The sequence below is a fragment of the Bos indicus x Bos taurus genome, chromosome 7 (assembly GCF_003369695.1).
Source record: "Bos indicus x Bos taurus breed Angus x Brahman F1 hybrid chromosome 7, Bos_hybrid_MaternalHap_v2.0, whole genome shotgun sequence".
NCBI classification, from domain to species: domain Eukaryota; kingdom Metazoa; phylum Chordata; class Mammalia; order Artiodactyla; family Bovidae; genus Bos; species Bos indicus x Bos taurus.
Genome location: NC_040082.1, coordinates 69,734,040 through 69,750,844, shown reverse-complemented (window position 1 = coordinate 69,750,844; position 16,805 = coordinate 69,734,040). Strand labels below are relative to the sequence as shown.

General features: G+C 37.6%; 1 protein-coding gene across 1 annotated transcript in view; it reads left to right on the top strand.

Moving 5' to 3' along the window:
* Nucleotides 1–377: 377 nt before the first annotated feature.
* GCSAML (germinal center associated signaling and motility like) overlaps nucleotides 378–16,805 on the top strand; it is a 53,356-nt gene continuing 36,928 nt past the window's right edge. Inside the window, exon 1 of the mRNA XM_027546754.1 lies at nucleotides 378–532. Within this exon, the coding sequence (XP_027402555.1) occupies nucleotides 504–532 (29 nt within the window). The 5' untranslated portion in view covers nucleotides 378–503. The remainder of the gene's footprint in view (nucleotides 533–16,805) is intronic.

Here is a 16,805-nt window from a genome sequence, read left to right as displayed (position 1 = left end):
TTTATCAATGGAAGAACAAACAGACGTTTGTTCTGTTTTTAACTTTATTTCTTTTCCTTATAGGAGGGTTTCTTTTTGTGTGTTTGGAAGAGGACAAAATATTAAGAATATTGAAATCTAAAATTTGTGAGAAATAGGGATAGTCCCTGCCCTATCTGACTCTGAAATCCTGAAATTTTCTTGAAAGTAAAATGAACCCAGAGTGTTAGATTTATTCTTTCATGTTTCAGCCTGATTTTTCCACACCACACCACACACACACACACACACACACACACACACACACACACACACACACTCTCACACTCATATCTCTTCCTTTTCCCCTCCCCTGCCTTCTCTACCATGCCTATGCCCATCCTCTGGCAACTTGTCATTGGTGAAAGTATGAATCAGTGGTCAGATGTAACATCCTGTCCCGTTTTGTGGCCACTGTTACTTTGGTCAAGACACCCCAAGTGGAATTAAACTCAGGATCTGAGAAACAGAGTCACAGTGAGAGGATGGGAAATAATCTCATGAGAGAAATCAGGTGAGTCCTGACTCTGGGCACAGCCCTTCCTGGGAGAAGAGACAGGGAGAGGGAGGTGGGGTGTGTGCATTTGGAATGGTGGATCAGTTGTGCTTTAAGAAGGTTGAACTTAAGGACAGCATCTCCTAAGAACATACAGGAACCTTCCAATCCACTTTCTCTTGGCTTACTTTGGAATTGTGGTAGGTTTCCAGATTTAGAAAATAAAAATACAAGATGCCAGTTAGATCCGAATTTCACATAAATACATGCATTTTTTTTTCAGTATAAGTATCCCTCGTGCAATATCTGGAGCACTATTGCACAGATCATGCTCTGTGCATGGGTCATTCTTAAACTGAAAAAGTTGTTTATCTGAAATTCAAATTTAACTGTGCATCCTGTCTTATCCAGCAACCTGGGTCTGTGATCACTTGAATCTTCCTACAACTCTTTCTTCATCTGGGTAGAGGGCTTATCTTGCCATTCATTGACTTCATGGGATCAGTGTGAAAATAAACACTCAGGTTTTTACAAATTGTGGAAGCAAAATAATTCACTCAAGTGTTTTTAATTTAAGTAGTGCCTTTTGTGGGTGATTTTTTTGTTTGTTTTCATTTTATTTATTATTTTTTATGAGTTTTTTAAAATTTTATTTTTAAACTTTACAATATTGTATTGGTTTTGCCAAATATTGAAATGAATCTGCCACAGGTATACATGTGTTCCTCATCCTGAACCCTCCTCCCTTCTCCCTTCCCATACCATCCCTCTGGGTCGTCCCAGTACACCTGCCCCAAGCATCCAGTATCGTGCATCGAACCTGGACTGGTGACTCGTTTCATACATGATATTATACATGTTTCAATGTCATTCTCCCAAATCTTCCCACCCTCTTCCTCTCCCACAGAGTCCATAAGACTGTTCTATACATCAGTGTCTCTTTTGCTGTCTCGTATACAGGGTTATTGTTAGCATCTTTCTAAATTCCATATATATGCGTTAGTATACTGTATTGGTGTTTTTCCTTCTGGCTTACTTCACTCTGTATAATAGGCTCCAGTTTCATCCACCTCATTAGAACTGATTCAAATGTATTCTTTTTAATGGCTGAGTAATACTCCATTGTGTATATGCACCATAGCTTTCTTATCCATTCATCTGCTGATGGACATCTAGGTTGCTTCCATGTCCTGGCTATTATAAACAGTGCTGTGATGAACATTGGGGTACACGTGTCTCTTTCCCTTCTGGTTTCCTCAGTGTGTATGCCCAGCAGTGGGATTCTGGATCATAAGGCAGTTCTATTTCCAGTTTTTTAAAGAATCTCCACACTGTTCTCCATAGTGGCTGTACTAGTTTGCATTCCCACCAACAGTGTAAGAGGGTTCCCTTTTCTCCACACTGTGGGTGATTTTTTATCCCTATCCTCATCAAACACTTCCCTCTTATAGGTAAATAATTTTTTCTTTGCCTAAGATATAGACATTTTGTTGTTGTTGTTGGAATGACTTTTATTTTATTCTTTATTGAAATATAATTGCTTTAAAAGACACAACTTTTTTATCCATTCATCTGTGGTCTTAGATTGTTTCCAAACAAGATATATCAAGAGTTGGCAAGGGTGTAGAGAAAAAGAAAGACTTGTATACTGCTGGTGGTTCAGTCACTGTGGAAAACAATTTAAATAATTAAAAAATGCAACAATCATATGATCTAGCATTCTTGCTTATTGGTACATATGCAAAAGAAATGAAAATAGGATCCTCCTATGTTTGTTGTAGCATTATTTACAACAGCCAAGACATAAAAATAACCTAAGTATTGAGCAATAGATCAATGGATAAAGATTATTTTTTCTTTTTTCTCTTGTTTTTCTTGATAATAGCCATACTAATGAGGTGATATCTCATTGTGGTTTTGATTGATTTGTATTTCCCTGATAGTTAATGATTGTTGTTGTTCAGTCTCTAAGTTGTGTCTGACTCTTTGTGACCCCATTCACTGCAGCATGTCAGACTTCCCTGTCCTTCACTGTCTCCTGGAGTTTGCTCAGACTCACATCCATTGAGTTGATGAACCATCCAACCATCTCATCCTCTGTTGCCCTCTTTTCCTCTTGCCTTCAATTTTCCCCGGCATCAGGGTCTTTTCCAGAGAGTAGTTGGTGGCCATTTGGATGTGATCTGTAATACAGGTAGATTGATCTGGCCTTCCAACACTCAACATATTGCTCCTGTGTTCCAATGAATATATCCATTTCCCACTAGCTAACATCTAAACTGTGGAACATTTGTTTTAGAATTTAAAGTCCTATATATTGTTTTAATCACTCCCTCCTTGTTCTCTTCTCCCTTTGGGCATTGCCTCACTGTCTTGCTTAGCAACCAGCCTCTAATTAAGTAATTTCTACTTACTAATGGAGTCTCTCCAAAGCAATTTTTACTTTGAATGTATCTTTACAGCCCCTATAACTGTCTAGAATGTAGAACAAAATAGAAATCTAAAGAATGTGTACTTAGTTAAATATATCTTTTTTCCCCCTTTCTGTCATAAATATGTTGTATGGATTTTGTCAGTTTGGTCTCTTGGCCCATTTGAGTTCAAGTGTGCCTTGGCTGTCAGAATGCTTGCTCCAAGGTTCATTTTCAACCATTTCTTATTTGTCAAAACATAATATTCATTCTACAGTGCTGTGGCCAGATATTACATCTTCCTGGTCTTTGCCAGAAATTATTCTTTCACTATTCAGTGACTTGTAAATGGTTCATACACACTGATGACACTAAACGCATCTTGCTCTGTCATGGTTATATGGGTGTAAGACTTTTAGATAATGTATTCTCTGACCATGAGGATAGTACTCTTAAACTCTGAAAATCCCTGAAATTCTTGCTAATAATCTGCAGAAAGAAGGCTCTCAATAAATGTTTTCTGGCTAGTGTGAAGAAGCATGTGCACTCATTGGAGGAGGGCAGAGGGTACAATTTTCCTCTTCAGATTACTGAGACTTAAAAGAAGCTTTCCATTTTTAGCTGTCTTCCTTTCTGTATTGATTTTTGAAATATCCAATTTTATCTGTTACCATGTTCTGATAAGGTTGGTGGTTTCTTTCAAAACAGCCATTAATTTTGCTTACTTTACAAACATGAAAGCATCATGAAGATGCTGATTCAGTTCAACCATGTTGTAAACGAAGCCAGTTAGACTCAGAGAGATGAGAGTGTCTTGGTTTTCTTACACTTGTCATTGCAAAACCCCCTTTTTATTCTCTTCATGGGATCGCAAAGAGTCAGACACAACTGAGCGATTAACACACACACACACACATTCTACTCTCCAGCCATTGCTCTCTGCTTAGGATCCTAGTCCCATCTTCTGGAGAAGCCTATCAGCTAGATTTCTGCTGCTACTGCTGCTGCTAAGTCGCTTCAGTCGTATTCGACTCTGTGAGACCCCATAGACGGCAGCCCACCAGGCTCCCCCTTCCCTGGGATTCTCCAGGCAAGATCACTGGAGTGGGTTGCCATTTCCTTCTCCAATGCATGAAAGTGTAAAGTGAAAGTAGGAAGTCACTTGGTCATGTCCAACTCTCAGTGACCCCTTGGACTGCAGCCCACTAGGCTCCTCCGTCCATAGGATTTTCCAGGCAAGAGTACTGGAGTGGGGTGCCAAAGTCCAGGAAGATGTGAAGAGGAAGTAGACAAATGTTGTCTTAGGATTTCTCATGGTTGTCATCTGTGAATGATGCCTCCACAGTAAGAGAATATTCTAGGTCCTCCTGAATGCCCACAAACTTCAAGGCAACCAGATTCTATAGTACTCAAGGAACTCACAGGACTGAGTGAAGTATTCAACTTTCATTTATAGTAGGGACTAATAATTATCTCAGGCTTGCTCTCTGCTCTATACACCATTCAGAAGTTCATAAGATTATCTCATTATTTTTCCATACCAAGTGGTTATTTTTATCCTTATGTATGGTTTCATTGGAAAAATGCAATATTATATATAAAAGTGTTGGATTTTTGAATACATTTATAAATTGGTGATGGGAGATTATTTTATTTCCAGTAAGTAAAATACGGGTAATTTCTGTCTAGAGTATTCTTTGCCTTGGTGAACTTCAGAAGGCAGGTTAGCAGCACTGTTTGCAGTTCATACAACTGGATAAAGGAGGAAAGAATAATTTCTAATAAATAATTCACCTGAAAAATCATGAAGCTAGATTAAGCTTATATTTGATAATTGTCCTGTTTTTCTTGTGATCCTGGATAAGCTCCTTGGTTTCTATGATTGCATAACTGTATGTGCACTGTGAGGGTAATAATATTGCCAGATTTAGTTTTAGTCACAACTAGATTTAGTTGTGACAATAAAATGAAACAATGTATATGTGTTAGTGGGCTTCCCTGATAGCTCAGTTGGTAAAGAATCTGCCTGCAATGCAGGAAACTCCAGTTTTGATTCCTGGGTGGGGAAGATCCCCTGGAAAAGGGATAGGCTACCCACTCCAGTATTCTTGGACTTCCCTTGTGGATCAGCTGGTAAAGAATTCACCTGCAACGCAAGAGACCTGGGTTCAATCCCTGGGCTGGGAAGATCCCATGGAGAAGTGAAAGGCTACCCACTCCATTATTCTTTCCTGGAGAATTCCATGGACTGTACAGTTCATGGGGTCTCAAAGAGTCGGACATGACTGAGCAACTTTCACTTTTCATATATGTTAGCAGGAACATCAGTTCAGTTTAGTCTCTCAGTTGTGTCCAACTCTTTTTAGCAGGAACATAGTAGCTGATTAATGAATGATACCTATTATTTAATTCCATTAGTACTGAAATCAACTTTATTTTCAGATTCTTGAGTTACAGTGCATTTTGCCTCAGTGAATTACTTATAGAAATTATTTAGTTCACAACGAACCCCATTCAATGTACTGCTGATATGATTGAGAACAAGATGGAAAAAAAATTCTACCTCATGGAACTTGTTCTAGCAGGAGAAATGGGTTACAGTGATACAAATTGTGCACTTCAGGGAGTTATAACCACTATGAATGAAATATAGCAAAGGGAGGGGTATGATGTCATGGAGAGCTAATATTAGAGTGACATGGGTATTTGGGAATAAGCAGAGTAGGCAAAAATCTGTGGGATTAGCTTCCAGACAGAGAGACCATGTGTAAAGGCCCCAAGGAGAGTCAGAGTATGGTGTGTAATGGGATGAGGAGGGCAGAGGACATGAGGTTAATAGGGTTACCTCTTGGCCACTCCACATTTTATAACTGCTTGTCCTGGGTTTTTTTCTCTAAGTGTTATTGAGATATAGTTGTTATGCAAAATTCATATATTTAAAGTATGTATTTTAAAATTGATACATATTTACACTTCTGTGATATCATCACCACAGTTAAGGTACTAATATCTTAATTAGTGGAGATAATTAAGAGTGAAATAGAGGAGAGTGAAAAAGCTGGCTTAAAACTCAACCTTCAGAAAACGAAGATCATGGCATCTGGTCCCATCACTTCGTGACAAACTGATGGGGAAACAATGGAAACAATGAGAGACTAGTTTTTTGGGCTCCAAAATCACTGCAGATGGTGACTGCAGCCATGAAATTAAAAGACGCTTGCCCCTTGGAAGAAAAATTATGAACAACGTAGACAGCATATTAAGAAGAAGAGACATTACCTTGCCAACAAAGGTCCGCCTAGTCAAAGCTAAGGTTTTTCCAGTAGTCATGTATGGATGTTAGAGTTGGAGAATCGATGTTTTTGAACTGTGGTGTTGGAGAAGACTCTTGACAGTCCCTTGGACTGCAAGGAGATCCAACAAGTCAATCCTAAAGGAAATCAGTCCTGAATATTGATTGACTGGAAGGACTGATGCTGAAGCTGAAACTCCAATACTTTGCCCAACTGATGCAGAGAACTGACTCATTTGAAAAGACCCTGATGTATGCGAGACAGCAAAAGAGACACAGATGTATAGAACAGTCTTTTGGACTCTGTGGGAGAGGGAGTGGGGGATGATTTGGGAGAATGGCATTAAAACATGTATAATATCATATAAGAAATGAATCGCCAGTCCAGGTTCAATGCAGGATACAGGAAGCTTGGGGCTGGTGCACTGGGATGACCCAGAGGGATGGTATGGGGAGGGAGGTGGGAGGGGGGTTCAGGATGGGGAACACGTGTACACCCATGGCGGATGCATGTTGATGTATGGCAAAACCAATACAATATTGTAAAGTAAAAAAAAATAAATAAAAAAAGAAAAAAAAAAAGACTGAAGGCAGGAGGAGAAGGGGATAACAGAGGATGAGATGGTTGGATGGCATCACTGACTCAATGGACATGAGTTTGAGCAAGCTGCAGCAATTAGTGATGGACAGGGAGGCCTGGCATTCTGCAGTCCATGGGTCACAAAAAGTTGGACACAACTGAGAGACTGAACTGACTGAACCATCACCTCCAGTTTCTTTGTTTTGTCTGTGTGTATGTGTTTTGTGTCTGAGTTAAGAACACTTAACATGAGATCTTAATATATTTTAACATGCACAATAACTTATTATTAACTATAGGAACTATGTTGTGCTGCATATTCTGGAACTAATTTATATGGTATAACAGAAACATGATATTATTGAGCAGCAATTCTCCCTTTCCCTTTCTCCCCAGCCCTTTGCAACAACCACTCTACTTTCTGCTTCTATGAGTTCAACTATTTTCTTTTTTAAAAAAATTAAAACTTACTTAGTTTTCATTGAAGAATAATTGCTTCACAATATTGGTTTGATATCTGCCATAAATGAAGTAGCCATAGGTGTACATATGCCCCCTCCTTCTTGAACCACTCTCCTACCTCCCGTCCTTTCCCATCCCTCTAGGTTGTTACAGAGCCCCAGATAGAGCCTTGAGTCATAAAGCAAATTTTCATTTGCTATCTATTTGACATATGGTAGTTTATATGCTTCCATGCTACAATTATTTTCAGTTTCACATATAATTGAAGTCGTGCAGTATTCGTTCTTCTGTGACTGGATTATTTTACTTAAGCATAATATACTCAAGATTCATCCATGTTGTTGTAAAAGGTAGAATACTTTCTTTCTATGGCTAAATAATTTTAGATAGTATGTATATGCTACATGCCACATTTTCTTTATTCATCTGTGAATGGGTTTGTGTTGTTTCCATATCTTATTTATTGTGAATAATGCTGCAGTAAACATGGGAAGGCAGATATCTCTTTGAGACCCTGATTTTGATTTCTTTGGACATATATTCAGAAGTAAAAGAATATATGTATACTCAGAAATAACTAGTTTGTTTTTAATTTTTTGAGAAGTCATCATACTGTTTTCCATAGTGTGTGCATAATTTGCCTACATACCAGCAATGCACAAAGTTTCTAATTTCTCCACACCATATATATATATATATTTCTCCACACCATATATATATATATATATATATATATATGTATATGTATATGTATATGTATATGTATATGTATATGTATATGTATATATATTGGCTTCCCTGGTAGCTCAGCTGGTAACAAATCCACCTGCAATGCAGGAGACCCCAGTTCAATTCCTGGGTTGGGACAATCCACTGGAGAAGGGACAGGCTACCCATTCCAATATTCTTGGGCTTCCGTGGTGGTTCAGAGGGTTAAGAATTTGCCTGCATTGCGAGAGACCTGGTTTGATCCTTGGATTGGAAAGATCCCCTGGAGGAGGGCATGACAGCCTACTCCAGTATTCTTGCCTGAAGAATCCCCACAGACTGAGAAGCCTGGAGGGCTACAGTCCATGGGGTCACAAAGACTCAGATATGACTCAGCTATAAAACAACATACACACACACACAATATATTTTTTATAACAGCCATGCCATTTTAATAGGTGTGAGATGATATAACTCACTGTGATTTTGATCTGCACTTCACTGACAACTAGTGATGTTGAACATTTCCAGGCAGCTGTTGGCCATTGGTATGTCTTCTGTGGTGATGAAGGTGAAGTGAAACAGTTGTGCTCAAAGAGTTGAATTCATGTATGCCATGACGAAAAGTGTTTCCCTCTTTTAAGGTCAGTCAGACTTTATGGGAAGCCTATATGAGATAGCACTCTTGGCCTTAAGAAAATAATAACATAGAAGAGGGACTACAGTGGGTGCCGATTAAAAAGTTGATAAACCCCTTGAACAAATACTGTACCTAATGGCTGTTCTATACTTTAAAAAATTAGAAATTATATAGCTGAGAGATGATAAAAGATTTTCAAGGTCACTTCTGCTATAAAATGATGAAACTACAGTGTACAAATGATGATTTAACACATGTATATGTTGTGAAATGTTTACCAGGATATATCAGTAATTTCTGATATCAAGTCATGTGTCATTTCCACTATACCACAACAACCTTTTTTTTTTTCCAGACAGGGCAGATGTTAACGTATTCTTCATAGAAGCCCAAATAGTGTGCTATAGAAACAACAGGAAGGGATGAATGGAATTCTAATTTGAACTGGCAGGGACGTAGGGCATGTTTGAATAATTGCAGCTTGGATTGTTCTGCAAATGTTAGGCAGGCTGAACAAAGTGGAAAAGATTGCAAACTAAAGGGACAATGTGTGAAAACATATAAGAGTTTGAAGTACATGGTGTTTCAGGAAGTACAGTTGTCAAAAGTTAGAGCATATTGCTCAAGGATAATCCCTATAGGAGAAGAATTTGAAAATGAGATTTGGCATTTGATGATTAAAAAGTCTTCAAAGGCATCCAGGAAGTGATAATGCAATGAACATGAGTGGATAAAGATGTAATGTGGCTTATATGTTAAGAGAATTGTCTGTCCTCAGTGTGTAAGGTGAAATGGAGAAAAATGGACAAAGTTAAGAAGTTCTAAAAAATAGATGAATTAAAAGGAAATGAAGAGCTAAAATTCAGCAGGACAACCAAAATGGAAAAAAAAGAGGTTTGGTGAAAATAAATGCACTTCACTTTGGTGTTTGTCAGTCATTTAGATCACAAATGTGACATGAGAGAAGGAAAAAATTATTCCCCTGAATGACATATAAGTCTCTTCCTGGCCTCTCCTGGGGACCTCTCCATTATTAGAGACTCTTGGGATATGCTGCACATATTTGGAGATGAAGGAGACACAGAAACAGAGAACAGTGACGAATCTTAGGCGAGGTGGTACTTCCCAACTTCCTCCCGTAACTGTCAAATAAATCCCCATCAAATCTGCCAGACAGAGGAAACAGAAATGATAAGAATCAGACTCAGCTCTTCCCCTTTCCTTTGTCTCTGATAACACTTTTTTATTCTCCAGACTCAGCCATTACCCCATGCCTCTGTGTGGTCATTCATGGAATGAAAGAGCCATGAGACTTGTGCCAAAGATTTTCCAGCTTTCACTCTCAGACACTCTAATCCAATGGCATTGAGGGGAAAGGGAGATAACATTTAACAAGCAACTGAACAAGTGCTGAAATATTGTATAGTTGAGCTAAATCATTACAATGATACCACAAAGGAGATATTGTTATCCCCATTTTTATATGTTTTGAAATTAAGACTGCAAGGGTTTCAGTCTCTCAGTTAGAAGGGGTGGTTTTTTTTTTTTTTTAATTTTATTTTATTTTTAAACTTTACAAATTGTATTAGTTTTGCCAAATATCAAAATGAATCCGCCACAGGTATACATGTGTTCCTCATCCTGAACCCTCCTCCCTCCTCCCTCCCCATACCATCCCTCTGGGTCGTCCCAGTGCACTAGCCCCAAGCATCCAGTATCGTGCATCAAACCTGGACTGGCAACTCGTTTCATACATGATATTATACATGTTTCAATGTCATTCTCCCAAATCTTCCCACCCTCTCCCTCTGCAACAGAGTCCATAATACTGTTCTAATCATCAGTGTCTCTTTTGCTGTCTTGTACACAGGGTTATTGTTAGCATCTTTCTAAATTCCATATATATGCGTTAGTATACTGTATTGGTGTTTTTCTTTCTGGCTTACTTCACTCTGTATAATAGGCTCCAGTTTCATCCACCTCATTAGAACTGATTCAAATGTATTCTTTTTAATGGCTGAGTAATACTCCATTGTGTATATGTACCACCGCTTTCTTATCCATTCATCTGCTGATGGACATCTAGGTTGCTTCCATGTCCTGGCTATTATAAACAGTGCTGCGATGAACATTGGGGTACACGTGTCTCTTTCCCTTCTGGTTTCCTCAGTGTGTATGCCCAGCAGTGGGATTGCTGGATCATAAGGCAGTTCTATTTCCAGTTTTTAAAGGAATCTCCACACTGTTCTCCATAGTGGCTGTACTAGTTTGCATTCCCACCAACAGTGTAAGAGAGTTCCCTTTTCTCCACACCCTCTCCAGCATTTATTGCTTGTAGACTTTTGGATCGCAGCCATTCTGACTGGTGTGAAATGGTACCTCATAGTGGGGTGGTTTAAGTCATCAAACATGTAGCTAGCAAGACTCCAAAGCCCACGATCTTCGTTTGATTACTTGAGAGAGGTTTTCTATAAGACTTCTCTTCTTTCCAAGAAGAGGGTACTTTGGACCTTCTGGAACATGGGAAGGTGGGAAGCCTGCTGGTGGTTCTCAGAGGAGTATGAGGGGATGACATGAAGCCCTCTGCCTGTAGCTTGTCTATTGTTCAGCATTAAATGGATAAAAAGAACTGTTTCCTTCTTCTGGAAATCTATAGCTGACACATACATTATATTGAGAAAGTGTGAATCTTCTCTTCATCTGTCCAATGATAGGGTTCAGGATGTACTACCCTAAAATATGGTGCCTTGGTATATTGACTATCTCAAGCTGAAGGAATTCAAGGACAGCAGAAGCAGGATGGTTGTTCTGACTTCCCAAAACTTGCCTTTCTTCCCTGAAAGCAGGAGATGAATCTCTTATGTGAAAGGGAAGAGAGAAATTCCTATCACCAGAGACAAGGAATTTAAGGTCAAAAAGCTATGTTAACAAAACTTGTTACACCTTTGTCATTTATTAGCTCTAGCTCAATCCCTCTGCCTTGTCAATGTTTTACAAGCTTATTGTGCCTTTGTCTACAAGATATACAAGCTTCCTGCCCTGGTCACTTCTTCTGGTTTTCTTTCTTAAGTGAAGGCTCTCATATGCATGTAAAAATTAAATAAAATTTGTATGTTTTTCTCCTGTTAGTCTGCCTCATGTCAGTTTAATTTTTAGGCCCAGCTGGAGACCTAAAGAAATTAGAGGAAGACTTTTTCTCCTCTACATCATCTATCTACTTCAAGTTTGTATCTATATATGTACACAGCATGCAAACAGGCCCATATTGACTAAAAATAATAAAATTTCTGAACAGTGCAAGAAAACTTTAAAATTATAAGATTAATAGTTTTATTGTTCTTTATCATCTTAAATATTTTATGATCTCTGTATGATGCAGTCTTTCAAAGATGATAGTTTAAAGGAAAATTCAATAACGGAGAATCCATATTGCCTCTAGTGGAATTAGACCCAGTCCATATTTCCTCAGGCAACATGGATTTAGAACTTACATTTTGGACAGAATTTTATAACCAGATCTCCACAATTGTTTATGAAGAATTTTACATTCCTGCTAGAGCTAAAGTAACTAAATTAAAAGCTTGGATATTCCCCAGAGAATAAGACTTTAGTATGCTTCTGTATTCAGAAAGGGGAAGTAGTAAATTGACTAAAGAAAAGGAAAATGTACCTTAAGAGGAAATTCATTTACCATCTCATCATTCTGCTCTTACTTTTAAAATTGTGTTCCGGGTCAAGTGCTTAGCCAGGCATCAGAGACTGAAGTACCTGACTTTGAAGCAGATGAATTTTTCATGTGTAGATGATCATGTTTTTTTTTTCTCTTTATCCTCATTAGTTAGTAATTAAGTGTAGAATTTGATGACTCTTGGTGATGCTTTTCTGCTTTCCAAAAAGTAGAAAGAATGTGTTAAAGATTTTCAAAACAAACTACTCTTTGTGACCATTGAAAAGTATTTTGCATTGTTATCTTCATCTAGGTTCTAATAAAGTGGCAGGTGCTTTAAAAGCAGAGAAAGGAACAAAGGAATCACCACTAACAGGAAGACTAAGGAGAAGGCAATGGCACCCTACTCCAGTACTCTTGCCTGGAAAATCCCATGGATGGAGGAGCCCGGAAGGCTGCAGTCCATGAGGTTGCTGAGGGTTGGACACAACTGAGTGACTTCCCTTTCATTTTCACTTTCATGCATTGGAGAAGGAAATGGCAACCCACTCCAGTGTTCTTGCCTGGTGAATCCCAGGGACGGCAGAGCCTGGTGGGCTGCTGTCTATGAGGTCACAGAGTCGGACACGACTGAAGTGAATTAGTAGTAGTAGTAGTAGTATTAAGGGGTGGTATCTTGTTGTTGTTGTTTAGTCACTAAGTGGTGTCTGACTGTTTTTTGACTTTGTGGACTGTAGCTTGCCAGTCTCCTCTGTTCTTGAGATTTCCCAGGCAAGAATATTGGGGTGAGTTGTCCTTCCTTTTCCAGGGGATCTTCCCAACTTGAGACTCAAATCCACATCTCCTACATTGACAGGCAGAGTCTTTACCACTGAGCCACCTATGTAAGACCATTCTCATCATGTTTTCCCTTTCCTCCCTAATTAATTTATGTCATCTGTAGCCTTAGAGTGTTTGGATCTGAGTCTTTGAAATGTTAATAGATGCAAACAATAACAATATCAACTTAGTCTGTTTTCTTCTATACTCATCAATATCTTTGAGATCTATATTTATTAGAGTGAGTGTATCTGCCTTGTAACTTTGTATCTGCACTTGCTTCACACCATCCATTCATTGCCAACCCGCTTACCGAAGTCCTGCTGTGGATATCTAAAACATACCTCTTATATCCCTTTGGAAGGAGTGACCTGGAATATACACCATTTCTTTACCAGAAGGCTACACCTTCTACTCTCCCTTTCTGGAGTTTTTGGATCTTCACATCTGTTCCTATACTTGAAAAATGCATGTTTTCTAATTTTGCTGTATATTTTAAATGTAAATTTGTAACCAATTGTTATTTTAATTTTCATTTCTCTGGTTGTTTATTGGTGATTTTGTGTATCTATTCAGGTGCTTCTTAGGCTCTGAAGCTTCTTTTAAATGTTTACTATCCAAAGCCTCTGCTCCCAGAGCAGCAAGCTGAGTTCCCTGTGCTACATAGCTGCTTCCCACTAGCTAGGTTTTTCACACAGGGTGCTCTGTGATGACCTAGAGGGCTGGGAATTGAGGAGTTGGGTGGGAGGGAGGCTCAACAGGGAGAGGATATATGTATACTCATGGCTTATTCACGTTGTTGTACAGCAGAAATCAACACATTATTGTAAAGCTATTGCCCTCCAATCAGAAATAAATTAAAGCAAAACAAAATACCCAAACAAACAGAAACTTTTTTGCTCATCTTTTTCCCCCTCTTTGGTTTCTTGAATTCTTGTGGATTAACAAACACCTTTTGAATATTATAGACTCACCTCTTGAGTGTTAGCCAGGTTAACGAAAAAAGTAATGACACTTGTTGAAGATGGCAAGGAAGACTTGATTTTATAGCTGGGGAGAGAGATGGGGCTGAAAGAATTTACAGTCAAGGAACAGGGTATGGGTCAGTGGATGACAATTTACTAAGAGGAAATAGGGTTAAAAGTGGTTCTGGCTCAACCGACCTAACAGAACTCTTGTTGAAGACAGGCCATGATGATCAGAAATCTCTTGGTGGATGGTGGAGGATGAGGAGCTTGGTGGGGTTCTGGTTAGAGCATCTTGGCAGGATTTTTACTAAAATTGGATTTTATAGGGAAGTGCACAGATAGGACTAGGAAGAGGTTCAGGAAACTGATTCAAGTTTGTTAGCCATAACAAGTATCTAATCTTACCAGGCATCTATCTACTTGCTTCATTTTATTTATTAATGCCTGAAGTCCTAAATGTTGATGTCATAAAATTTGTCAAGTTTTTGCCTCATGGTTTGTGGTTTGGTTCTTTTAAGATAATTTTCCTTTAATTGATCTCTGTATTAAGGCAAAATTTGCATATGGCAAAATGAGCAAATTTTAAGTGTAACACTTGTTGAGTTTTACAAATGTGTATACCTATGGAACGTGGTATATATCTATAGAACATGTGTATAGTCATAGAACATGTGTATACCTATAGAACACCCCAATCATGACATATAATTTTTCATCATCACAGAAATTATCCTCATGCCTCTTCTCAATCACCTCAAAGTACTCTTCTATTCCCATTTTTGTTTTTTTTACAAATGAGCTCATAAAATATGTACTTTTTTTGTGTTTGCTTTTCAGTCAACATTAATGAAGAGACTCATCCGTACTGCTGCATGTGACAAAAGTTCATTCTTTTTTGTTACTGAATATTCCAGAGTCTGTTTAGGTGCAAATACACAAGAGTATGATTATACATTCTTCTATTCATAGTATTTGAGTTACTTTCTATTTTGGGCTATAATGAATAAAGCTACAATAAATATTCATATTTAAATGCTTTTGTGGATATATGTTTTCTTTTCTCTTGGGTAATTCCTTAGGAAGAAGTTTTCTCCCATTTTTGTGTAGCAAAGCTATTACTCTGAATTTTCTTGTACTGATTTTCTTCATTAGATCTTTGATCTCTATTAGTATATGGATTAAGTTAAGGATTTTGCTTATTTTCTCTCAAAAAAATGACCCAGATTTTGCAACTTCAATTACTAGAAGATCTATTCTTTTCCCATTGAACTATAATTACTTCTATATTATATATGAAGTGTCTACATATGATTGGTTTATGTCTTGTATTCCTTTACTAGCAGCATATAGATTTTATTATGATGACTTTGTAGTATGACTTGATATCTGGTATGATGTTATTCTCTATAACATCACAGAGGTTTGATGTAATAAATACAAACCGTAGCAGAATTTTAGTAGGATAGGTTTTAATGTAAAGAATTTGGTACCTACAAAATCCTTGGAATGGCTCTAGTTGTGGCTTTCAGTCTGGGCCTCTTTATAAACATACTTTTACCCTACAAAATTGACCAAGCTACCCTGTCTAAGAGGTTTCTAGGGTGATTCTACATTAAAAGTTTCCCCACCGGTACTGTCTATGAGGCTTGAGAATGGACACCAGAAAGCTGATGCACAAAAACTTCTTGTCTGTGAACCTGACTTTTGGAGGAAGAGCCACAAAAAGGCATCTTCACACTTTGAGCAGCATATAATTTGCAGCTTCAATATTGGTGGCAAATGATTCTGAAGAAGGCAGTCATCACTTTCCTTTTTTCAGAAAGAAGATGGAATAGATATTAACAATGCCCATTAACTATGCTCAGAACATGCCCACTTTGTTCTTCACTTCAAAGTTGATATAACTTTTTGAGGACTTTTACCTCTCATATTTATTAAAAACTAAGTTGAGTTAATCAAAAGTGTCAGCTTGAATTTTGATTGGGATAACATTGGCTATATAGATTAATTTCAGGACAAAAAGCTATGTTAATGCAACCACTATTACAGTCAAAACAGTTGTGTGTAACTTTATTCAAAATTTTAGTGTATTCTAAAAGAGTTGTAATTTTTGTTTTTCTTGCATTCTTTGTTGAGGTTGATTTCTAGGTACTATTTATAATATCAGATAAAGTACATTCTACTCTAGCCTAGTGTTGTTAAAATGCTATTGAATTTTGTAAGATAGTTTTGTGTCTACCAGCCTCGCTAACTTTGTCATTTAATAGTTTGTTAAGTTAATGCTACTGGGTTTTACATATAGTTAATATGTAAACTACAAAAAAGACTTCTACTTCTTTTCATTTTTTACAACTCCTGCCTTTTTCTTGTTTTGTTTTCATTAACTTTGCTGTATGCTTTTGATATATTGCTTTTATCAAAATAAAGAAGTTCCAACTTATAATACATTTTATGAGAATTTTTATTATTAATGTGGCTAAATAGTATCAAATGAATTTTTGAAATTGTTGAGATAACCTTTAAATTTTTTGGTTAGATTTCTAAGATGGTAAATATGTTAATAGTTTTTTTTCATTTTTTTTTAAATTAATGGCTTAGAGTTCTGATAGCAATCAGTGTTTGATAAACAGAGATGGTAGTGAGAAAGCAATCAAATAATGAACATAAAATCCATTATCAATTCAGAACTGTATTAAGTTACTGACTTTACCGTCCTGTCTTAGCAGTGTCTAAGTAAACTTTAG